Source organism: Typopeltis vanoorti, chromosome 8 (assembly GCF_054136105.1).
Source record: "Typopeltis vanoorti isolate ZY-2024b chromosome 8, IOZ_Tvanoo_1.0, whole genome shotgun sequence".
In the NCBI taxonomy this organism is placed as follows: Eukaryota; Metazoa; Arthropoda; class Arachnida; order Uropygi; family Thelyphonidae; genus Typopeltis; species Typopeltis vanoorti.
In genome coordinates this window covers 32,067,099-32,093,551 of record NC_143556.1, presented here as the reverse complement: position 1 = coordinate 32,093,551, position 26,453 = coordinate 32,067,099, and the positions used below count along the sequence as shown (strand labels likewise).

Genomic DNA, 26,453 nt, shown 5'->3' with positions numbered 1-26,453 from the left:
ATACATTTTCTTTACAGATAAGGGAATATAAAAAGCATTTTTGCTTCTCTCATCTGGTCAATATATATATGTTTGTTTCTGGGAAAAATACCCGGGTAACGGATGGCAGTGCTGTAGCCAATAAAGTTTTAACTGAGGCTCGGCTATTGCCGTTACCCAGCCATGACTAGAGCTTTTAGCTCAATAACACCCCATCCACACATTTTCTTCAATGAGATGAAGGGATAAAGAGTCAAGGACTCAGTCCCCCCCCCCAAAAAAAAATGTTTTTTTTTTTTAAATAAATTTATATTTATTTATGTTCGGTATCCACATTGGTTTTTTTATTTAATTTATATCCTGTTTATTTATTTATTATTTATATCATGTGTATTTGTGATGGTGTTCTGAAAAAAAATTATCTCAGCTTTGTTTGCAAATGCATTGAGATATTATTAGAAGGATAATGAAACCAAGTAGTGTGGACGTGAAATGGGTCAGAATGAGACTACATTTCTAAATGTCTGCCTGATGAAGAAGCTAAAAGAATTGAAATTGATACGAAATCTTACGAAGACATTAAAATTATAGACCATCAAAATCATTAAAGCACAGAGTATTTATGAAGATTTATTAACTTGTTTACTAAAAACATCAAAAACGAACGCGTTTATTCTTCATAATTATTGCAATATCATGGGAAGTTTCCCGTTATAATAGTTAACGATATAAACAGTCTTTTCATTAATTGGTAGCATGCCTGAATAAAATATTAGCCAGACCTGAGTTATTATATTCTGTCTAATAATTTAGATGTGGCTAGTGTTACGAAGCATACTCAGATTGCTATTCTACCACTGCCTATTGGTAATCTAATTGCATTGATATTGCTAACTTACCGCCAGTTTGAAAACTTTTTAATCACAACTCATGTACATATTTTGTTAGTTACCAAATCTTGTTACTTTAATAATGGTAAAAAAAAAAAGTCTTTGTCTATGTACGTGTATGCGTGTATTTCTGGAAAATAAATAAGCAAATTGAAATTACCACAGGATCTACATTACCAAGTGGATCTTTAATTACTGTAGGGGTGTGCATGGTTGAGATTCTCGACCATTACAGGGTGTCTGACAAACACAACTAGAAATACATCCGGTAAATCGGATGGCGGAAAAAGAAAGGAATGAAAGCTAGAGACAGAAAGAGAGAAAGATAGATAGATAGAGAAAGAGAGAGCGAAGAAATAGAGAGAGAGAGAGAGAGAGAGAGAGAGAGAGCTTAGCTTAGTCGCGGTACATGGAATAAACTGAACACATAATTGCTGGTATGTAGGTGTGTTCCAAGGCTTGATGAGGATGTGTGAGTCACAACGTGTCAAAATGACACACAATGTACAACATACGCGTGTTGGTGGGCATGTCAGTATGTGTGTTATTGCTGCCAGATGCAATGTACACGTCTACGGTTCACTGCAGCTTACCGACTTCGGGAAGGTTCCTTGACGACGCGCGGAGAGGTCAGAGTTCGTGGTCCGCAGAGGAAACAAACCAAAAAAAAAAAAAAAAATGCATTGTCTCTCATATTAGACAGTCGGTATGAACAAAGGGCGTATTCGTACCAAGCAGACGCACATACACTGTGCGACACACACACACATACACAGAAAATGTTCCTTCCAGGTAAGAATCACAATTCATAAAAGTGACATTTGATTGATGGCCACGGTCAGCGATATGTGTGATTTTTAGAGGGGGTTTTCAAAACTGTTTCCCCTTCCCCTAATGAGCAGTTTATTTATTTATTTATTTTTAGGTCTGTCTTCGTTCTTGTATTTATATCACTCCTTGTTCACTGAACCGCTGTTTTTACAAAAAAAAAAAAAAAAAAAAGAACGCGTTCGGTCCTCAATATGCAGTTTTCACTGATTCACACTTTGATGGCTGAGTTGACCCTCATCTTGGTCTTCCTCACTCCGGCGGGGCTGACGGTTCCTTTGAGCATCTTGATACAGTCCTGCTCGCACAGCACACTTCCGTTAACCAGGTTGTAGCGATCTCCCGGGACGAGCTGATTGTGACATTTAACACAGGCAAAACACTTGAGGTGATAGACGTTGCCTTGCGCCCGCATGACAAACTCACTGGCTGGTATCATCTGTCCGCACGCACTGCAGGCTCCACTGTTCCCGAACAACCTACAGATGGGGAAAAAAGAAAGAAAGGCAAAGAGTTAGTTTCCTGTGGATAGACAGAAGAGTGCAGGAAATTAAAGGCCTAGCATCAATAGATCGATGGGTCCCATTAGTGATACAGACCTATTAGTTGGCCACCGAGGAAATTAATGTAATTAGATAATGGCTTTATGGAGCTTCGGGGACGGTTGATGACGGTAACATGATTTGTAGCCCCGCCAATAATTCACGGCCAACTCACTCCCGTAGCGAACACTCGCGCGCTGTCTATTAACTCTATTTACACTGCCCAGAGAGGTACAATCCAGCTTACCAATCCTCGGAGAGAAAGGGGTCGTCAACTCCTTCCCCACTTACAGTAACGATAGAACTAGTTAAATTTGATTATTTATTATTATACGATTAGGTAGGGAGAGATATAGAAGTATTGAATATTTGGTGTTCCATGAAAATTTTTTTTCTCCATTCTGCACCTCTCCTATTGGGTGAATAAATGCAGGAAATGGATTTATAAATGCGAATGTGCGAATTGATCTCGCTCTGAATCGAAGAACGAACTCATAGGAATACATATCCGAAACAGTTAAGTGATGCTTCTGATCAGATTGTTCAAGGAACATTAAGCTTAACCATCGCTCAATACCCAATTGTCATGAATTAACTTAGTCGTCGACTGAAAGGTAAGGGAAACTACATCGCTTGCCTCATATTTTAGATTCATCTACTAAATAAAATATACCGAAATTACCCATATTTTATTTTATAGATATTTTCAGCTCCTATATGAAAGGAACAATCTACCTAAAATCGAACAACGTATTTGTATTAACGTTTAGTAGGATGATGGTAAATAACACACACACAACAGTAGTAAAGTTCAGGAAATAAGCAAAAGGTGTTTGTAGCTGTGTCAAGGTCTTGTGTTCACACTTACATAATAGTTTCACAGTGGATGGACGAATGATGAAGAAATTTGCGAAATTTATTCAACATTGCCGGTGTTAGTTTTGATCCCCATTAAACAACTCAACAGTTATAATGAAAATAACTTATTTTTTAATCTTTAGATCATTTCTCTGTTGCGTTAATGAAGTTGGTTAGACATTTATCATAAAGCAATTCCTTGATATCTGTGGTATGGTCAGAAGAAAGAATTCTTTGGTTAAAAAGACGAATTCAAGCTCCATCTGCAAGGTATTTTTTAGTCGAAGCTCACTTAACTTGTCTAAGAAAGAAGTACAACGAAATCTCCTCTCAAGCATCCTAAATTTATGTCTGATGAGCACACGCACGTGATGGACTGATTGTTTCTAAAAGAAGTCGTCATTAAGAGCAATTTCGAGCTAATCCCTAAGTGTTTTTCTTATTTTTCTGCATAATCTGAAATTCATACAATTTTTTCCGACGAATTGTGTTTCCTCATTTGTGTGTACACACGTATAAAATAAGTCCACTCGGGACAGATTTTATTCAAACAGATTATTTTTATTGGATTTTAAAATCCAATAAAATCTCGGTGTTCCTGTGCTCTGGTAATTAATGACGCCATACAAATAAAAATATTGTTCAATACGTCCTTTTTTTATGATTATCGAAATCAGTGGTTCAAACTGCGCGCAGCAAAATATTCCAATAATTTTTTTCCGCTGAAATGACACTTAGCCCACGTGGTTTCAGAACCGGACCATCGATGTGTTGATGTATCGTGCGAAAATCAACATGGAACAGGAAATGAGGGTGGCTGTATCTAGTTGGATTCAAAGATTTGAGATGTTCAGCGAACAACAGACTCGTTCGTCCCATTAATTACGATTTTTTTATTCACTGATTTGATTATTCAAAATATGTACTTATTTGATTTTTTACATAAATTGTTTGCGAATTTGAAATACGTGTTTCATTTATTTTTTTTAACTTAACCTAACCGTACCAACTTCGCATTGCAACAGGTAGGCCTTGGGCGTCGTGAACCGAAAAAGTTTGGGAACCACTGATTTAAATGATCTAAATGAATACTATGAAAGCGATTTTCCAGTCATATATTTTACGTTCCAACCGTAACACTGCATTTTTGTTTATGTTGTTTAGAGTTACGTCCATGGGGCAAAGGTTACAAGCCACATGTCTATAACGCATGTTCTCTTATGTCTATTCCACTTCCTCATCTTCAGTTCAAAGCCCTAAACAGTAGACAGGGGATACTTCCAACTGAAAGACAGTAGCACACCTTGTCCGAATGTATTATGGAGAGATGGATACAACAAATAGCTACGATACAGCAATGTCCATACGAATTTTATATTTTTAACTCCTTAATTTGTTTGATTGACTTGAAATAATAATCTGAGTTACTCTCCAAGAATTGCAATGCCATTTTTCATTACTGAGCACTTTCTCGCAGTAATAGGAAGCTATACTATTTTTATAATTTAGCTTTTAGTGCTGTTGGTAGCAGACGGACATTTACTGAGTAGCCTACAAAGTAATTTCAATGTCCTGCGCAGTTCAAGGCATTTTAAATTGCGCCTAAAAAAAAAGAGTTGTAAAACTACCTACGTGTTGAACCAAACTTTAAAAAAATAAATAAAAAATAAGCCATTCAATATCAGTATAAACAAATATGAGTTGAGTTATTCTTCAAAATGATACATTTCTCAGAATGATGACGTCACGTTTTAATATGTTGATATTATATTATAATTACGTATATGCAGACGAATTTTTGAATAAGTATGGTTCCTAGATTTTTAGTTTAAATTCAATTGATAACATAAAAATTAGTTGCAGGTCCAAAGAAATATTAATGTTAGTATAATTTTTTTTTTTACCGAAACTTTTATTTCCATTAGTTTGAGCTATGAAATTAGAAATAATTACATTAAAAAAAATTAACACCTAATAATTAACTATATATATATATAATATAAGCTTACAAATAAATAAATTACTCTGTCACCTCATGCGTAATAATATAATATAGTTGATCATTAGAAGTTATTATAAAGCCAGTAAAAGGTTACCGTACGGGATCTGAACATCTACCAAAAGAGAGTATTTGAAGGAATAACTTTTCAGTTTTAAATTAAAATATATTTTATTTTAAAAATTATAACTAAAACGTTTAACCCTTTTTTCTATAACGTGGCAAGTAACAATGTGTGTTTCTCAAATATAAATTTGAATTCAACATCTAAACTTTAAATATACATGAAACCTTATTGCAAAAATGTAAAGTGCTCTTGCAAAAAAATGAATTTTTCTTAGATGCTGAAAATTTACTTTAAAGTATTTCTTGAATTTCTTCCCTATATTTTAATATTTTGCCTTGCGAAGTTCCGATGTTTCGGTCACCATTAACTTCATTACTTTTCTTGTTCGACTCGTCCTTGCGATGCAGCTAATTAATTTTTCTCTATTTGTCTCTCTTCTTTCTGCATTCTTTCCTAAATTAGATTAAATTTTCATTATATATCTCTCTCTATATAAAAAATATAAATATTTCCTTATTACATATTATTTGACTTGCTGATGGCAGCTCTGTTTTCGTGTAACAGCTCTTTAAGGACTATCTACAGCCATGGGGGAACGAGTTGCGGAAATTCAACACAATCGATAGGTAATCTAAGGTGGAAACAACCTGCAGTCAATTAGTTCCATTCCCCCACTTTTGGGAACATTTAGAGATATCCCATTGCAGTAATCAATGCAAAAGTTGGATCGACGAAGGGATGGGGGAAACCAAAGCAGGTAACGAGATGAAAACTAAGGGGGGTAAGAAAAAAAAAAGGGTGACAGCGAAGCGGGATAATGGGATTAAAAGATTAGATTTTAATTAAGTTTTATGATGACAAGAACTACTTTTATTAAGATGATACATAGCACTAATTTTTATAAACGCCTTTTTGAAAGGATAAAACTAATTGAGCGAAGGATCAACGCACAACACTTGCGTTTACTTATAAAACTATTCCAGAAATTGAAGCAAAGAAAGTTGTTAATTTATTATATATGTATGAACTGATCAGACAAACTACCAATAAATCTCGCCTGCGGTATTAAATGCTAAAAACTCGTTTTCGAACAAAATTTACAATTTTCACTTAACCTGCAAAAGAAAAAATGAAAAAAAAAAAACGGAAATTAACTGTCTATTTCGTCTTGTCAGAGAAAATTCAGTCTTTAAAATAAACGGATGAAGGAAATTAAAACCTGTATCAATACTTCAATATAATTCGTGACAATTATATAATTTATTCCTCTAAAGTTTAAATATATATACATTTTTTGTTAACTAAAATATTTTCAATCTAAAGTTACATTCTTTTTTAAATATAAAATCTTCATATGGATAAAATATTTTTCATAATTTAAATTTTTTTGTGAAGACACCTTTTAATTTATTAAAGTAATTTTACTTAAATTGTTTAACGAGAATGTTTCATTTTATAATAATCAATCGACCGTGAGATGCGGTGATTAATTCATTGAATCCAATACCCTTGGAGGGTAATGGATGGCAATGCTGTAGCCAATAAAGTTCTGAGGCTCGGCTATTGCTGTTACCCTCCTGCTATGATCAGAGCTTTAATAGCTCAATAACACCTTATCCCTACACTCTCCTCTACAGATAACGGGGAATATGAAAAGCATTCTTGCTTCGCCCCTTTAAGCCAGTCCTTATATAAGGACTTCATTTTATATAATGGATCGAATATCTTCCGATTTGACAGGTTAAGATGGTATTTGAAGATGTATGAAACCCGGAGAGTGTAATAATGGATGGCAATGCTGTTCCAATGAAGTTTAACTGAGGTTTGGCTGTTGCTGTTACCCCCTGGGGGCGCAGATATTCGAGAGTTTGAGTTCGCTCTCTTAAGGTTTTTGCCTTAAGGGAGCAATTTTAATCTCCGGGGAAGTGTTCTCCGGCACGGCCCACTGAGGGGCTTTGTCGGTGAATGCTTTTCTTCGGAATATATATATATATATATATATATGTATATGAGCGGTTCTGCTCGGTAGTGGTGTGTGGGTGGAAGGCCAACGCTGAAATGGACGGTCTTTCGGTGACGATTGAGTGGCCTAGGGATCGTCCGAATTTTTAGAGACACCTTTACATATATATATATATAGCTTAAATGGTGTTGTTTGTATGCATGACTTACTGGAGAAAATTTTGCAAGAAAAAGCTCTTACAAACACTTGTTCTTTTTTTTTTTTTTTGTACAAATACTACTATAAGTGGTGAGAATTTCTTCAGACAGACGAGTTACATACGTGTGTCCTTGAACCGTCTAGTTTAATAGACTAAGAAAAATCATGCAACTATTTCAGCACTAGAATAATAAGTTCGATAAACGTATATCTACAAGGTGTATCGAATTGAACAAGAATAGATTTTTATTTTATTTTTTTTTTTATAATTCGCTACGACTGTTGTAACAAAACAAAAAGTGGCGAAATGGAGTATTAATCAGTTCAAGATGTAATAGAAACAGATACTGCAGCTTCCAGACCTAGTATTAAATTTGGCACATCTTTCGACATGTTAAATATATCTTTTTTTTATTATTATTTATCATTACTAAGTAAAAGACCAGGAAAAAAAAGTGGTTTTCGAATATTAACCAGAAAAGGGTTTCTACTAATTAAACATACTTCCTCTTATTATCTAAGACTGAAACCTACCAGTCTTGGAAATGAAGAGGTTAACATCGCGTCGAGCCACAAATTTCATCTTTTCTGAGAGTGGCTTGGTAAGGAATGACCCAAAGCCTGCCGCACAACCCTGGACCAAGATGTAAGAGGAATGTTTGTGTGTGTAATATCGCCCTTCCCCACAACTAATACGTAATGCCCACTTCAATGTATTTTAAAATAGAATTTGCTTAAATTTTTCGTCCCCTGTATATATGTATGGAAAAAATGATTTTCCATACATATACACAGGGGACGAATATTCGTTTTTTTCACAATATTAAAGTTTCGAATAAAATTTATCTCGTTAAAGGGATATAAGAAACTACTGTATTACATATTGAGGAAAGGCAGTCATAACTAAACGAATCCAATTAAGTATTATTACAATAAAATAAAAAATATGATCAATCACAAAAAGTTGAGGACCATAAATTACAAGCTGAAGAAACACGTTCCCCACGAAATCTCGACTACTAGCGCGTAGTAAGCATACCCCTAGTTACATGATACGCAACGTAATGGGGGGAATTGCTGTTTCTAGTCAAAAAGTCCGCGTTGCGTGTCCTTAGTGTAAAAACTCGCACAATTTACAGCAGCGAACAAGACGATTGAGTTGCAAAGACAACAGAATATTTTTAGACAATGTGCTTAGTTTGAAATTATGTAGGATTTTTGATTAAAAATGGTTTATAATATAAAACAGATAACATTACTTCCGAAAAATGCAAACAGTGAAATTCTAAATGTATCACAACCAATGCTTCCAACAGTTCTCTGTAGACTGTTGAAAAAGAAACTGTCGATAATTCTTGAATTAAAATAGCTTGGAACTAAGACAAAGCCTATATGAATTTGAGTGGAGAGGTTTGTTTTTATGTATATTATTTCTGGGAAAACTCCCAACTGAAGCAGGCAAAATAGCTGTAATTATAATGGTTTGTTTTTATATTTATTTTGTTTTTTGTATTTATATTAATTAAAAACAAAATATTTAAAACGATAAACCATTCAAGTTTTTAAATATATAAAAAAACAAACTTGATGACCACATTCGCTCCCAAAGCAATTACCTATCGAGTTCGCATCTTTCGACGACCTATTAATCGATAGGAATCACACCATGGACTCATCCTCTGTGAGGGGAGCAAAAGATTGTCGAAAAACCAGGACGCACGACGACAACCAACTAACAAAGTTCGTAACAAGTAAAGCTTTTACATAAACCAAAACCATGAGAGGCAAAGTATAGTTCGATTGTTTCCTGGCATCCCGTGGAGTAATAAACTGTCGAAACCTTACCAACTCCGTAACTAAAAGGTCACTACCCTTTCCATGTGTATTTTCAATTTTTCGTTCGATTTTAACTATTTCTCTTTCAATTTCACTGGTGGTAGAGAGATCGCAACGTTTACGGAGCAATATTTTAGTGACATGGGTTAAGCTTTTAAAAGCGTCTCTATAGTAACGAGATGTCGCTGTCACCACGCAGGACAAAGTCACAGAGTAAACACATTTAACTCAATAAGCAAGTCTTAATTGGTTCCATATCGACCGGCTACTGAGGCAGCACACTGGATCCCCAGTAGATGCTTGCTGCTAACAGCAAACCAGAGTAAGGGATGTCTATTTCGAGGGGAGGTAAACGTGTCGGAATTGTTCTACTACAAAAGGAAACGTCAACATCACTACAAGGGGGGGGGGGGGACTTTTATCAAATTATAATATGTAGTGCGAAGATACAAGTCTTAATTCACTCATCTTTTCCCCATAAAAAGGTCTGTTGGGAGGCGTTATTGTCGCGTACTATGTACACAACTTCATATTTTAATATTAATGAACTAATTTCATTATAGGATTTCCGCTGGGGTGGCTTTAGATGTAAACTACGACGATCGTAATGTCATTTTGAAAAGGCAGGACACTTTTGCAATTATCAAAAACACTTATTGTACTGTAATTTCCGAGCAATGCTAAACTGTTTTAATTTGTAGTGCATTCTGAGAATGTGTTAAAAAGAAATGCAAATTTAGTAGCTTGAGGGATATTTATATTTAAACAGAACATGTAGGTTCTGTTTAGTCGATCTACTTGCAACGAACCAGTTTTCTCCTTATTGGCGGCTATTTTTGTAAATGCAAATACTGTACAATTTCTCTCTTCCCCTTTACCAACTGTGTTCGTAATTGCTATTAAAATAATTGCTATTAAAATTTCTGAAAGAATGATTAATATAAAACCTTGAGGATTGGAATTCTAAGGACGTTAACTACACTGCTTATTACAGAGTTGAATTGTTTAGAGAAAAGTTCAAATGTTTGATCTCTAGAATAGGGGTTGAGTTAATCCACTCACAGATACTAATCTGTGCATTGCATAACTGACTCATGTCAGAGTAAATCTAGGATTTAAGTTTCAGAACGTTGATGTACACACCATATCAGAATTCTTAACATGTCTGAGAGTATGAAGTTCACGAAAACAGCGACTAAAACAGGATTTTAATGTTTATAGCCAAAATATCGCCTAGCTAATAAGCTTCTTTCTTCCTCGGACTATGGACAAGACTTGGGAGACAGACTATTGTTAATTATTCAGTCAGGTTTTACTAACACCAGTCCCTGATGGATTTCGTCATTAGGTGGTGTATTGATGAGGCAGCGCGCATTCAGGACCACAAGGAAGAAGTTTCACACGAGATTAAGTTGTATTAGCTATGTAATGTTTTGTTATAACACCAATATTCAAGTAATCTTGAATACTGGCACCCAGCAGAAAAAGATAAGTCTGGTCCCGACCCTTTGTGTACGTACAATCCGTAACAATCCAACACTTAAAACCTAATAGCTTATTACGATATGCAGTTTGTTTTGTAACAGCTTCGTAAGTTTGAATTTTAAAACTAAGATTATCCCTATAAATAACGATACAGACTACCAGTAAATCAATAACCGAATATCTAAAGTTTATATCTGCAGATATTTCTATATGGGGATAAGGAACAATCGCACAACAGTATACGTAAGAAGGTGCTCGAAATATTGTGGAGAGTAGTTTATTAGCAATAAGGCATCTCAAAAAGATTAATGTATTTAGGAGTAAACTTGCAAAACAGGCGAAAAATAAGCTGAAGGTAGAAATTGCACTTAAGTTATCGAAGTTAGCATTTTTCTGTGCACTAAAATTCTAGAGCAAGTACGGTTCCATACTTAATTTTAACCAAAATATGCGAGGACTAGAATGTGATCAATTACTTCAATATCAATACGAAGTCGAACTGAATGTGCGTGGATACAAAATTAGCAGAAATACGACCAAGTTCTATAGCAATTCATAACATACCTTTAATCCATTCAGTTTAAAATATTAAAGACAAATAGGGGCTAAAAATAACTTTACATTTATATAAAATTAACAAAAAAAAAAAAAGGGAGGGCTTTATACATCCTTCCACTTAAAAAGATGGAAATAAAAATCAACGTGGTAAAATAATACAGCTATACAATATTTACAACCTTGGCTGACAATTTTTCATTTAAATTTGTGAATAGTTCACTGTTGAAATGTCATCTAAGCTGACCTCTGTTTAAGCACACACATGGCACAAACCCCATAAGGATAAACACTTCCACTCCAACAACTAGCAGTTGGCCCTACCACTTGAAACAGTTTGTTAACAGGAAAATAAAACGGATTTCCATATACTGGAGTAAGCATCGCTGAACGATATGGTCTTTCAGAGTCCTGTGCTACCCCTGCTGCATTACCGGGTCCTTCTGGTGCTTGCACTGCTCCTGCAGCATTCTGTTGTCCCTGGGATGCTTGTATTGCCCCTGCAGCACTATAATGTCCTTCTGGCATATTCATTGTCACTGCAGCATTGTATTGTCCTTCAGGTGCCTGCATTATCCCTGCTGCACTGGGTCCTGGCATATGCATTACTCTTGGTGCATTATGTTGCCCTTGGGATGCTTGTACTGTCCCTGTTGTACTATAATGTCCTTCTAGCACATTCATTGCTCCTGCAGCATTGTATTGTACTTCGGGTGCTTGCATCACCCCTGCCGCATGCATCCAATCTGCAGCCGTATAGTGTCCTTCAGGCACTTGCATCGCCCCTGCTAAATTATACTGTCTTTGTAAAGTATGCCGTGTTCCTGCTGCACAATAGTATCCTTCAGGATACTGTGTTGTCCCTACTGGCTGATAAATCCCTTCTGAAATTGGGGGAAGGGTGTTTTGAACAGGAGTTATCAGAGGAACGATTGGCGTGATATTGCTATTCTGACCATACTGCAAAGGATTTTGATACAAAATCTGGGGGATTGTTTGGGGATGATTTACGTTATATCCTGACACAAAGCTACCTGCAGGATACACAGATTCTTCATAATTAGCGCCTAAGTGCATATTTACCGCATTATTGGCAATCACTTCTGAATATTGCTGATTGGAATGAGGAGATTGCCTACTGTTGGCTTGCACATAACTTCCCATTTGAGAAACAGGATTGCTCCTTACCTGTTCTCCGAACATCTGCATAGGTGTAAATAACCAACTTCGATTCATTTTTCCTCTTAAACAAACTCACTGAATACAACGGGTAACCACTGGAAATCCACTGACAGCTATGACTTCGACACGTCTGTAATTCTAACTTTAAAAGGTCTCAGTATGCTAATTACAAACGTTAACATAGAGGGCGCCTCTGGAACTATAGTAATCTAGTCTGGTTAAAGAGAAAGGGGTTAACCATTAATGAGTTTGATAGATGATAATTTAAAAAAAAAATCGGCTTGAAAGTCGCAATAGAGCATATTTATATTCGTAGACTGTTTGTCTTTTTCATTTACTTGAATATGCGTATTGTAATGAAGAAGAAAGTGAAAGTACCAGCTGAGGGACATCATTCAATGATGTTACATTTGAGGATGGGGGGGGGGGGAGAGCAAGCGATTGGGGAGAGACGATAATTATTTATCTTACGATTTTGCGATATGACAGGCTGTATATTATTATACATGATTAGTGAAGCTACAACAAAACTAGGGGAAACATTTATTTGAGAACTGCAAAGGTGAAAAGTATATGTACACACACACACATTTATTTAAATTTGTGACATGACATGGAAGATGGGAAGGATCACAGTCTCTTCCCCCCTCCCCCCCCAAAAAAGCATGATATCTTTTTAAGGATGATTACTAAGGGCTCCTCCATAAATTTAACTAACTCAATTTGTCGGATTTTGAGACTTTTCCCCGTTTATCACAAAATGATAAATTTGAAACAATAGACTGTCTCCTATTACAAAAGTTGATCTCATCTCCTGTCTAAAGGCGTGACTATTAATCAGAGACAAAATTTCGTACGACAAAAAAAATTACAAGACGTAGGCGAAAACGTAGTTGTTCTTTTTACTGCCAGGTGGCGCATGGCATGCCTAATTTATGTTGCCTGAATAACTAAACCTAGTTATCCGCATCTAGTTGTATATCTGAAAGAATGTTTCGTGACCCGTAAAAAAACGAGGGTAGGAGAGAGAGAAGATAGAAAAAAACTGAAGAAACTAAACGTTACCTAACGGGCCCTAGGGGGCCCATCGAATGTGTGGCTACTTGGAGTCCGGCGGGCGATCTACAGTTCGATCGCTACTATTACGTACCCAGAGGCACTTGAACATTTGTGGCGTTCACAGCACGCACAGGAAACGATTCTGTGGCCAAGAATTCGTGAGAAGGGAAGTTCCCTGGTGACCAGGGCCAGAAATAGTTTCCAGGGGCCACAGCCTTCTCCAGAAAATGAACATGAATTTGTTTTAATAAACGCCAGTAACAGAAGCTAAAGTTTCGGTGAAGAGGCGGTGCGAGGAATGGGCGCGCGCGTTCCCTAGGGTCCGGGTTGGCCATGCCGAACACGCACTGATCAATGGGAAGAGAGCTCGTGCAGGCTACTTTAAGTGTCAGTCCAGGCAATTTAATTTCCTTGGCCAGCCACAAGGAGAAGTAGATTACCTGATGGCCATGGGGGCGCAGCAGCGGAAAATTGGTTCAACAGAGGCGTGAGGTGGACTGAAGGAATGACAAGTAGGTCTACTTAAGAGTGTGCCGGTAGAGGGCGTACCATCAGCGTCATTTATTTTCTTTGTTCATTGCGTAACGAGTCTTATGGGGCCAATTTACGGAAGGTTGGTCAATTTACTACTGACCAAGTTCACACGAAAAATTTTCCACCCCCGTCCCCTAAAGCAGGAATGCACCCACTGTTGGGGAATCGTGGTTTCCTCCCACTCCGCACGGGTCGCTAATAGATAAAATGCCAATGTACAAGATTCCTGCTTACTCTTCTCCTCATCCTTCTTGTTTTTACGCAAAGGTAGATTAGGTTAAGGACGGTGGAGCAGGAAAACTTGTCCATTGTTCCATCAACACCCACTACGAATCAATTGCCAACAAGAGGCCTGTGTGATAGAAAACTATTCTTCATAATCTAGTGGAAATACTAAATGAAATATTTGTTAAAATGACAACAGTCTATTCCAGAACCACTTAATGCCATCTTGTTGCTTTCGAGATCAAATTCTCAGCCTTTTCTTTCTTGCAAAGAATTTAAAAATGATTTGCATACACACGATAAATGTCGTATTTGGATTCTATCTCAATGTTGCTGTCAAATGCTTTTTCCCCAACTAAGATTAATGTTTCCCGGGAATATTTGTCAACTTATTTGCTAAGTTATCAGAATATGTGCCAATTAATTGTTGAAGCTCAACACTTCTCTCACTGCTGTTATTTTTATTTATTTTTTTACTCGTTGCTAAAGTAGCTGTGGGACTTAGCAATCGCACACACGCACGCACACATAGTTTATGAAGACCAACGGAACATTAAATGAAAAACAGGTGCATTTACAATAGCTTCAAAGACTAAAGTATTTCTTCCTTCCCCTTCGTCGTTGCCCCCCCCCCCTCATGTCATTTGGGGTTGTACGGTTCTCAGAGGGAGGAAAGTCTACAACAAAAGCAGAACCACAATGAACATTAAAATGCACTTATAATTTGACAGCTGAATGACGTGAATTAGCGAATACATCGAAGACAGCTCGTTGTAGAGGAGAGAGAAACGATTCGCAGCTGCACAATTAATACGCTTCTACCTCTTTAGAATCTGACAGCTGTTCACTTTCCTACCACAAATGGTGCAAAGTTAAGAGGCTTGATGAAAATATAACATTTGTGAATTCACAGCGGAGAAAAGAGAATTTTAACTTGGTTAGAAAAAAAGGAAATAAAATCAACACATATCTATTTGAAACAGGTGGTAACATCTTTCCCGTTCGATGTACATTCTTCGGTCTTGATTAGTTTTTCTTTATTTTGCAACATGATGCGTTTTTTTTAGGCATTTCTGCCTACGTTTATTAGCATTAGGCCTTAATGCTTGTTTTCCATTAGCAAGCCATTATGTCCATTTCACATCAAATCACATTCTCGTGTTGGCGCGAGCTAACTTAGAAACAAGCAAGAGCGTGCGTTGCCATAGTAATCAAAATGGCTGACTAAACACCGAAGTCGGAAGAAATGGACTAAAACTATATTTAAACCCATCTCGTTATCGTTATGTCCATTTCGTAACAAATCACATTCCTACGATAGCTCGCGCGTTTCCATAGTTATCCAAAATGGCTGCCTAAATAGGGACTGCAAAAGAAATTGAGTAAAACTGTATTCGCATTAAAATAAATTTATTTCTTCGACACTTTTTATTTTCTCCCATTTGACAAGTTTCCGTTTCACTTCAGTAATAACTAGGAAAAGAGGTTGCCCCATCACGATACTTGATCTATCTATATTTTTTTTGAGCTTATGGCGTTGTGAATGTGTATATGCGTGCGTGTATGTTTGTGTTTGAGTGCATTTCTCGACTCGCTATAACTAACAGTGAAAATGCATTTCGACCGGGGGGTATCTGTCGACCCACAATGGTAGCTAAAGCTCAGCAAGAACCAATATTTAAAGCCATCATCTCCAATAGGCAACATCTGCTGCCCTTCACTGCATTGGGGGCCTCTGCTCGCACACGACGTCCTAGATTAATATTGGACGACTGCTTACCTACACGGAATTGCAATTTCCTTTCTAATTACTTGTGCCTCTGTACAGCTGTTTAACGCTAATCCTACAAGGCCGTATTTTATTAGCTTTCAATTTGTTGCCGGCTCACAACGCGAGGAAAATGCTTTCCCTCGCCACTTACACAGACCGCCGCTTTCATCAGCTAGCGTAGATATTGTCCGCTGCATTCGCTGAGGCGCTCTTTAATTTAGCCGGGCGCCGGTGATTGAAAGCTCCTGTGAAAGACTCGCCACCGGAAGGCGTAATAACGACTTGCTCCAGTCGGGGCTTAGATCAGTGAGCTGGCGTTTCACGTGTAAAACTGCGTACATGTTCCCTACAGATGGCGGAGGTGTAGTGTGTGACCCCCAGCGAACTTGTACTCTCTCTCTCTTCATACTAAAACATCACTAAAAACATCCCCGCAGACGACGGTTGTTTGGACAAAGTAGAAGAGGTTAGTTGGTGAGCAGCACCTGAGGTCATAGGGCATGGGCGGTTAATGAAAATGCTAGCAACAAGCAGTTTGTCAACACTCCTACTGTAATAATCACGAGGGTGATACCTTAAGTCCCTCCTTTACATTGTTTTTCTTTCTTTTCAATGTTTTCTTCTTTTTTTTCCCCTTAAAGCACGATTTTTCACGTTCGCAGAAGCGCCACCTAGTGATAGGAACATCGATTGGGTTGAGAGAGAAGCCTTAGATGTTTAATAAAAATTAAATCACTCCATTTTATCTCTGTCAAAGAGTACGGATATTGACATAGTAGAATGGTTTTATTCTGAGGATTGGTAAATAAAGAACGAACGTGCAGTTGAGGAAAGGAGGCGGTCAGTAGTGTTCATTATATTTAGGAGTTATAATGTCACTGTGTGACAGAGAGGAGGGATTCTATAAGTGCAATAAATTGTCACGCAATTTATGGACGAGTCTTGACTCTTAAACAATGAATCACCAAGATATACCTAGCAGGTTTTTTTCTTCCGGAAACTAAGGTTTTTCATCCCGCGTACAGACAAATCGGCCCTTTAGAACACACGCAATTTACAGACAAAAAAATACTTGTTGTGGTAGTGGTGGGCGGTAGATGGCGCTGATGTAGTTGAGATTCAGTGTAGTGGTGGAGACGGAGAGTGGTACAATAGGTTTCCTCCCGCGATGAGTCTTCGGACTCCTTGGAGTTGTCACGAATAATAATAATAATAATAATAAGAATAATAATATACTTTTGAACTGAAGGCGAAGACAGACTGTAAATCAGCGTTTCTCTCGAGATGCATTCTTGGCGGAATGGTTTCGTTCGGCGTCACTTGCTATTGGACAAATATTGGATTCAGATTCGGTCATTGATGAGAAGAAGTGTTTCAGTCTGTTTTCAGACACGCTCATGTTGAAATGACAAGTGTTCGCCAGTACAGTGGTGCGCACAGTCAACCACTCCGATCTTGCATGATTTCCCTGTATCAGACTTAAAAACAAAGTAATTTTATCCTTATTTCCCTACCAAAATCAGGCCTACGAGTATTTGTATACCTACATCTTCTCTGACAAATTTTGAAAATCTGAACCGATCTACACAAAAACTGTATATCGATATTTACCACACGACATCCTAATCAGGCAAACTCAACAAATGTCTCCGTCCAACAAAATCGACACAGAGCATCTGAATGCTCATCATTTGAGAATATCTCAAATCTAACATAATATATAAATTCGTCTGTTGATAGATCTTTAAAAAAAATCAAATCAAATCACATTATGGACAGCTCTGTGCAAAGAATTACACATATTACATACTATTACACCGAAGTTAGCATGGAAAGTAGGCATTATGGCATATCCATTTGCTAACTAATCAACTGAATGTCCCATAATTAGGAGTAGGATTTGTGGATCGGATTATGTCAAAGAATAGAAGGATACCCGTCTCCACTAATATATATATATACTTGTACCATTAAACCAGTGATAAAACCACAGCGTCCACAGTTCACAGACTATTTTCGCTATTTCCTGTTAACCGACCAAGGAAACTAGGTAAAGGGCACGTAATAGCCGTCTAGGGACTCTTATACACACAGGATCAATTACTAACATTTTAAACCAGTCAATATACAGGGTGTCCCAAAATTCACGCAAGATTTAAATTTAGCGCCATTTGTGCTGTAAAGTGTTGCCAACGAGAAAAAAAAGACAGCGTGACAGCTGACAGTTCAGGGTTATTAAAAATGACCACACACAGCGAAGAGAGTTCGTTGAATGGATTATGGAACAACAAGTGGATGCTTATTTTTCGAACAAAATCATCTTCAGCGATGAGGCTCATTTTCATCTTGATGGCTTCGTTAATCGACAAAATTGTCGCATTTGGGGTTCAGAAAATCCACGAGTGATTGTTGAGAAACAAATGCATCCACAACGTGTCACTGTTTGGTGCGGATTTTGGACTGGAGGCATCATCGGTCCATTCTTCTTCGAAAATGCAGCTGGTAAGGCAATAACAGTTAATGGTGATCGCTATCGCGACATGATAATCCAATTTTTTGTGCCTAAATTGCAAGATATGGATGTGGACGACACGTGGTTTCAACAAGACGGTGCCACATACCATACAGCCCGAGAAACAATTCAATTACTGCATGAGTCATTTCCTGGTCGTGTAATTTCCCGTTTTGGTGATCAGAATTGGCCGCTCAGATCATGTGACTTAACACCGTTGGACAAGGTTTATGCCAACAAGCCCACGACCACCACGCCTTGAAGGAGGAAATTGAGCGCTGTATCAACGAAATTCAGTCACATTTATGCAAAACGGTCATGGAAAATTTCGACAAAAGAGTGTGTATGTGCCAGCAAAGCCGTGGAGGCCATTTACCCGAAATGCTATTCCATGCATAACCCTATTCTGTATACTTTATGAATCAATAAGAAATTACAATTTTTAATTAAAAACCTGTGTTTTCTATCAAAATTACTTCTTGCGTAAATTTTGGGACACCCTGTGTGTGTGTGTGTATATATATATATATATATATATATATATATATATATATATATATATATATATATATATATATATATATATATATATATATATATATATATATATATACAGGGTGTCCTAATACACACACACGTTGTAAGGTTTAGTGATTTTCATACAAGAGTTAAAGAATAGAGGACAGATATTTCTCTCTCGGTATAGATTGACTATTTTTAATTAGCAAAACGACTCGAAATAATGACAATTCCCCCCTGTAATACAGAATTTTACGTAATTTGGTATTTAGAATCTATTAAAATATGGAGTCATTTCAGTTTTGATTTCTTTCTGACCAGTTTAATGAAAAAATAACGCCGTGTTTATAGTACATCAGTTCTTAGCATACTACTTCTAACGTCCGCGAGGTTAGCCTAGTGGTTTTATGCTTCCCAATCACATGCCTGGGAAAGGAGTGTCCTAGGTTCGATTCCCGTCGACGACGTGAGGAGCTTAAGGATCTTCCTCAGCCATAGCCAAGTTAGCCGATCTTGGGCGTGAACAGCAGGGTTTTTTTCCCCAGTTTACTGGGGATTTTCACCTCGCAAGCAGGCAAAACCGGCACCGTGAACACACACACGGATACAGTCAGGAATAAGTAAGACAATTCCTCCAGCCATAGGTCTGAATTGTCAGCTATGCCGGTCCCGAGCCCGGATAAAAATAGGGGGTGGAGGAATTGAGGTGGTGCCATACCTCCCCGTAAAAGGGGCTCACAGCCATTGAATCACCATACGAAATGAAATTAAATCCTACTTCTGCCATTTATCAGTTATTTATGGCAGCATGCTCGGCGTTGAGTGGATGCTTTATGTTTATCACACCACTTTCGGCATGACACTATTTTAGGGAACGGTTGCCCTTTTTTCTAAGCAGTGCACTACTGAAGACATACTGCCATATCTCAGTAAGAAAAATGAATCATCCTTAGGTTAAAGAGAGGATTCACACCCGTGTTGGACTTTTCAAATGAAAGTGAGTTAGCCGTTTTCACATAAAGATGGCAGGTCTCTTCTTCCCTCTGCCTCTCTCAGAAAACAAACTAGCCCTTAAACGCACCCAATTAACAGACATTATAATGACTGTTCATGTCTGTCGATTTGAAGTCATAAACATCATCCAACCCATAGCATTGTCAGAACTTGTTCTGTATGCTGTAGCCATCAATTTAGAAATTTTAATTTTTCTAGCGCAGACACTAGGTCTTCTGCTTGGTTTTTTTAAAAAAACATAAATATTTGAATCTTCTTGATGGTTCAACTATCATATTTATTAATTATTTAAGGATTTATTCCATCGCTAAAAAATATCAAGGTCCATCTTTATGAATAGGTAGAAGTCTCAGGGAGAAAGCATGTTTGGATACAAACCATTTGCCTAAACAAGAAAAATAAAGTGTTTTTTTTTTTTTTGAAAAGTGCGCCATAATTATAAATTGGGTTTTACGATTATAAAAGCGACGAAACATATTAAATTACAGAACGTATAGAAGATTGAGGAATATGCAAATGAAGCGGGCTTTTAGAAGTCATGCGATAGCACGTTTGGCACAGAATCGTACCCTAACCACTCTCACCACTATCTTCTATTTTGAGATGGTGGACACTTGGGACCAGCTGACCACGGCATTAGAAGAAAGTGGTCATCGTGCAACATCTATCACGTCGATAAACGTCTCCCTTACTAAGTGGCTCAGAGGGTTGTTATGGCAGCAGCACGCTTTGGCAGCTAGCATCACCCGCCGACCGCGTACGTTAACAGTGTCTTCACTTTGCCGCTGTAACTTGGCAGATTTAATTACATCAAGCCATTAGTCTGCAGGCTGACTCACTGCGAATCTAGAGGGCGCTTCAATATGAAGTTGGTATGATAAACAAAAATGGCTTAATGATAGGCGAGCGATGTCCAATAATGATGGAAATGTAGGAGGGGGAAAAAAAGTTAGTGGATACATAACCGACCGTTTGTATATGAGAAGTGGCCTTAGACTTGGTGAATTGTTCTATAAATTCATACGAGAAATAATGATAAAGAACAAATAATACTTTGTAGTAATATATCGAAGTGATTTGTGCTTTGAGAATTTATTACAGATCAGTATTATATTAACAAACAAATTCAGAAAGTTATTTAAAAAAAAATCAGTCTTAATGATAGATTTCCTAGTAGCAAACTATACTATTCATGAGTTAACAGTAATCACACACGTCACAAATGGTGATTTTGCTCTATGTAACACTGGGAGAATTGTTGTGAACATCGGTTACCATAGCAACGCTGGTCAATTTCGTGTACCTATCGAATTAAAATCGGAACTTATGTCATTATTATTAGAGGCGACCATCGATGTTAGCCGAAATGAGCAGTTTATAAACAACTACACTGAAGACGGAACGCCACCTGGAGTATTTTTTTTTCAGCAACAGTTAATTTTTTATTTGCGCCACCTATGAAATTTTTCCATGTAATTTTTCTTTTCATAATTATGCTAAAAAATAATAAAATAAATCATGACATTTAAAGAGGCTCTACATACAGCGCCATCTATCGGAATTTTCTAAATTACAGACATAAATATTTGGACTCATTTAAACATTTCTTTACATACTAATTAGATATTACTAACCTATTTCACACCTGTTACGACCTCATTCCGACTGAGTTTAATAGTCACTTTTGATTTATATGAAAATTATTTTCACCCGAAAGTCGGTTTCCCAGAGAAATGACAGTTAACACTACACATTCTATAATTATTTGATCGTATTAATGATCTAGTTTATCTGGCTCAAAATAACGCGTTTGAAAACCAGTTCATAACAGATCAGAATTGCAAACTGTCAGTTTAATAATAGTGCCAGAGGTTCTACTGGCTAATATGCACTTACCTACCAGAAATAATAGGATTTGGAGGGGAGGGAGGAGATGATTAGAAACCGGTCGTACGTTGCAAAAATACAAATATAATTTACAGAACTCTTCGAGATAGGGATCAGCGACAATGCATGACTTTAATAGAGTGAATTCCTATATTAATTAATATCTGCCAGTACCGCATAACGTATTTCTGACCGGATATATAATTGGGTAAAAATTCTTGAATAAAAACTAAATAGAAAACAATTCTTATAATTAACAGAGGTGGTACCAGTAACCTAAAGTTTTTTGATCCAGTTTTACAATGTTTTCGGGATGTAAGATAGGTATTTCTTGAAGATGAGGATATGACTGTATAGCCGAAATTTTTCACATTCTATGATTACTAACAAGAAGTCTTTATTATTATCATTTTTCGGAGGTGTCAAAGTTCACGGTTCAGTGGGTAATGAAACATTCCTACGGTGCGGTAGGGAGTTAGATTTTGGCAAATACAGCTTCAAATAAATTGAACTCTAAATAATGTTTATTCTCTTTTCTTTTTTCTTTTTTGTTTGTAAACTGATATCGGGAAGGATTTGACAAGCGACATACAGCTATTTGCTGATGTGCAAAGATAGGTAGGGTAATCAGGAATGCTGTTGATATGCAGTACTTGCAGAATGATTTGAATAGGCTGGAACTGTGGGCATGGGAAAATGGATCTCAGTTCAATGTCAGTAAATGTAAAGTCATTCACTTCGGCGTGATTAGATATCCAATATCGTATTATATTAGGTGGGATTAGGCTAGAAGAAACTGATGAGGCTAGGGATTCTGGAATGTTAATAGATAGGAGGTTGAAGTTCAGGGGCCATGTGGTAAAGATTGCGAACACAACTCCAAAGATAATTGCAATGCTGAAACGCATTGCAATATATCAGGATTGTGGAATACTGATTATAAAGACAGATTGAGAAATTGTAGACTGCAAACTTTAGCAAACAGGAGAAAGAGGGGTGATATGATTGAGACTTACAAACTTCTGAAAGGATCATTTTTCCTGAGGAAGATCCTTGAGCTCCTCATGTCGTCGACGGGAATCGAACCTAGGACACTCTTTCATCAGGCATATGGTTGCAAAGTGCATAGCCACTAGGCTAATCGCGCGGACGAAAGGGTCATACAAGATTTCAATTGATGGAGAGTGGGGAAATAACGAGAGGGCATCCTTGGAAGCTGAGAATGAAGTCCGCCAAGAAGGGTGTAAGGGCTAGATTTTTCTCTCAGAGGGTGGTGCATGATTGGAATGGATTGCCATTGGATGTTGTGAGTGCAAGCAGTGTGAATGAATTCAAGAATAAGTATGATAGCTGGTGTGTGTAATATGTGGCTTCCCTCGATGAGTCTCTGACTCCCTGGAGGTCTCTCTTAATAATAATAATATGATTGACATGTCTAATACATATATTGTGACACCCACCCAGGTTGTAAAGAGTGGGTGTCGCAATATATGTTGTATTTTTTTATTTACATAATTCTGAGGATCTGCTTTATAGGCCAAATATTTTCCAAGTCGCTTCCGACTTCCCCCTAGATCCTATAAGATCACCATCCAGGGGTGGGAGGGTCTTAAAAGCGATGAAATTAATCTCCCTTTCTGAAGACATTCACAAATATCCATTCGAACCTACGACCTATAGGTTGGAGAACAGACTACACTGTTGGCCAACCAGACTGCCACCATAATCGCTAACTCGAAAATAGATAACCTTGCTACAATATTTATTACCAGGTCCCTCGTGTTAGTTTTTTCTCTTGTATGGCATACATAAGTAGAGTAGTTTTCCTCCTAAAATAATTTTGCTTTTTCATTCCACATAATATGCAAATCGGCCAAAGAACACACCTACGTAACAAACATAATACAATGGCTTCATAATCTGGGTTATTTTGGGGGTAATCTAACCAACTAGGCAATCATTTTGTAGACGTTCTATCTATTCTGAAAGAAGCCTGGCAACTTCCATAAGAAACATTCAACAATAATGGTTTCGTTATTCCAGTTTTGCTTCGGGACGAGAAAGCCTTTTCTTATCCTGATATTAAAGCTTTTCATGCCTTCTTTAAAACGCTTAAACCACTTGAAAGAGAGCACAATCTAGAGTGGCATCCCCGTATGCCCTTTTCATTATCTCCAGCATTCCACTGATTTCCCAAGTTGGTGATTTGACATAAAATTGGACGTTCGCACGCAGTTCAACATCGGTCATTGGGATGACGTTATAAGATACCAAAAGGTGTATTAAAAGCATAAAATGGCGAATGTCGAACACGTGGTTATTTCTTAAGTATGAACAAATGTTCAACTAACAAAGTGGAGTGATAGGGAACCGAGTTGTTCAGCATTTATTTAAAGAAAGAAACCATGCTACTAAGTTTTTGATGTGATTTCCCTATTGGGGATATATTCACGTATCTTATATGTAAATAATATTTATTTAGAAAAATTATTTTATGCAGTCACACAATGTCCGTTTTGTTCCCATACACCTTTGTAAGAAGATTATAGGATCGCTTCACTTGGTTGTTTGATTTCCCGCTTGGGCATATTTATTATTGCATTTCCAGTCTAGCACTCACATATTTTAAATCTAAAAAATATCTCGTACGATTCCCTCTGATCCTTAACACATAAATTTATTTCAGGATTTTTCTTTAATTTTAATAATATATTAGTTTCGGCTCGAATAGCCCAGGAATATATTATCTGCTACGTTAGTTTTTCATTTCCATTTTTAATTCATAAGAATTTAATTTCAAAGGGGGAGGGTATTCTTTCGGTTTTTATTCTCCCAACTTCCCACTCACTGTTACAATGCTCCCCGGGTTTTAGCTAGAAGGCAAAGGGTTTGGAAATAAGTAAGTATTTTATTAATCAACAGTGAGGGATCGCCTATTTCGTTCTTGACCACGCAACAGGTGGAAGCAAACATAATCTATTGTTACCATGGAAATGTTTGTCACATTTGTCTCAGTTAACAACAAACGACCGAAACTATCATAATATATAGAGGATGGCTACCGTCTTCAATACATTATAAAATTATAAGACAATCACAAATGAAGATCGCAGGAATTACACTGGAACTCATCCCTTAAATGCTACCCATTCCATTAATTTAATGGAAAGGACTGCTGAATTCCTTAGACAACTTGTTCAACTAATTATGCGCTGCATGCTCAACTTCAATGTGCAACTGAAAATATTATCATTGAAGGGCCAAAAAGAAGGAAGTTACAGAATATGTAAGGACTATCCAAAGGAAGTTGCATGGAACTGCTATAATGTTCCATCCAACTGATTTAATGACTTATTTTCTTGGACAATTGCATTGTCACAGGAAAGAATAACACCCCCCCCCCCCTTGATGATGCTTATAAACGCAGTTCGAGGATTTTCTTGTACTGGAAAGTTTAACGGAAGCCACAACTTGCTCGTAATCCAGGAGTAGATTCTTGGTATATAACTCTCTCTCTCTCTCTCTCTCTCTGCATATTCTTTTGCTTGCGAAAGTCTCAGAAAATTGCCTTAAATGGTTCAAGAAAAGCCATACATGGGAATCCTATCAACCGCTAATCTTAAAATGAGTATCGCAGAAATATTTCAGTTTCCAGAGTAATCAAGGATACTCTCATCATGTCATTTAGTGAATGATGTCATAGTAACCGCTCAGTTACCATGACGTCATCACTGAAGAGTTAGATGCGTGATTGTTTCAATCTTCAGATTTTGCACAAAGGAGCATTTTAGCCTCACAAAACTACTATACGAGGAGCTTCAGGAGAAGTATAAGGAACGATTTATCACTGCGTAAAAAACTCATTAAGAGGTAAGAAACAGAGAGAGAGAAAGAGATTTTATTTCGTTTTATTTGTATTTCATCGTAATGAGCACAATCGTTCTAAATCATGAACAAAGCAGTTCAGTAATACTTATACAAATATCAGCATTTAACACTACATTATTATATTTAAAATGTCAAGCAGAGATCTCAAGAAAGATAAAAAGTTTGAATAAGAACTTTTAGAGGACAAATTTAAAGAAATACATGCTAGTAAATAATTTTAGAAATGGAAGAAATCATCCATGCGACTATTGAATGACATTGCCACTTAAATATACAAAAGCTTTCTTATTATTTGTAAAAATCTAATTAAAATATTAAAGCCTTCACTTTCAACTTTAAATCTTTCACTGTTTCCGGTTTGGTTTCAGGATTTTTACTGCTTTAAATATCATCAACGATGTCAATGTCGGGTGTTATAAGTTCGCAGATGAGACCGAAACTGATAGATTAACAAAACGAAGAAGTTATTTTGCTAATGTACTTGGATAGGCTGGATGAGTTATATTTTAATACAGCACTTCGAATTGTAAATAGACTTGCATACAGTTTATTTTGATGAAAAGATTCTATATGAAATATGTCATGAAATACTAAAATTGATTCATTTGGTATCAAGAAGAATCTGCTACTAAGGTGACCTTTGATACACAGTACAAGAAATC

The 26,453-nt window shown here is 37.0% G+C and overlaps 1 protein-coding gene across 2 annotated transcripts in view; it reads right to left on the bottom strand.

The window, feature by feature from the left end:
* Positions 1-1,038: 1,038 nt before the first annotated feature.
* Positions 1,039-26,453, bottom strand: part of LOC150103909 (LIM domain transcription factor LMO4-like) — a 204,202-nt gene continuing 178,787 nt past the window's right edge. For both annotated transcript variants that reach the window (XM_090396589.1, XM_090396590.1), the window contains exon 3: positions 1,039-2,176. In XM_090396589.1, coding sequence (XP_090252715.1) covers positions 1,909-2,176 — 268 coding nt within the window. In that variant the 3' untranslated portion in view covers positions 1,039-1,908. The remainder of the gene's footprint in view (positions 2,177-26,453) is intronic.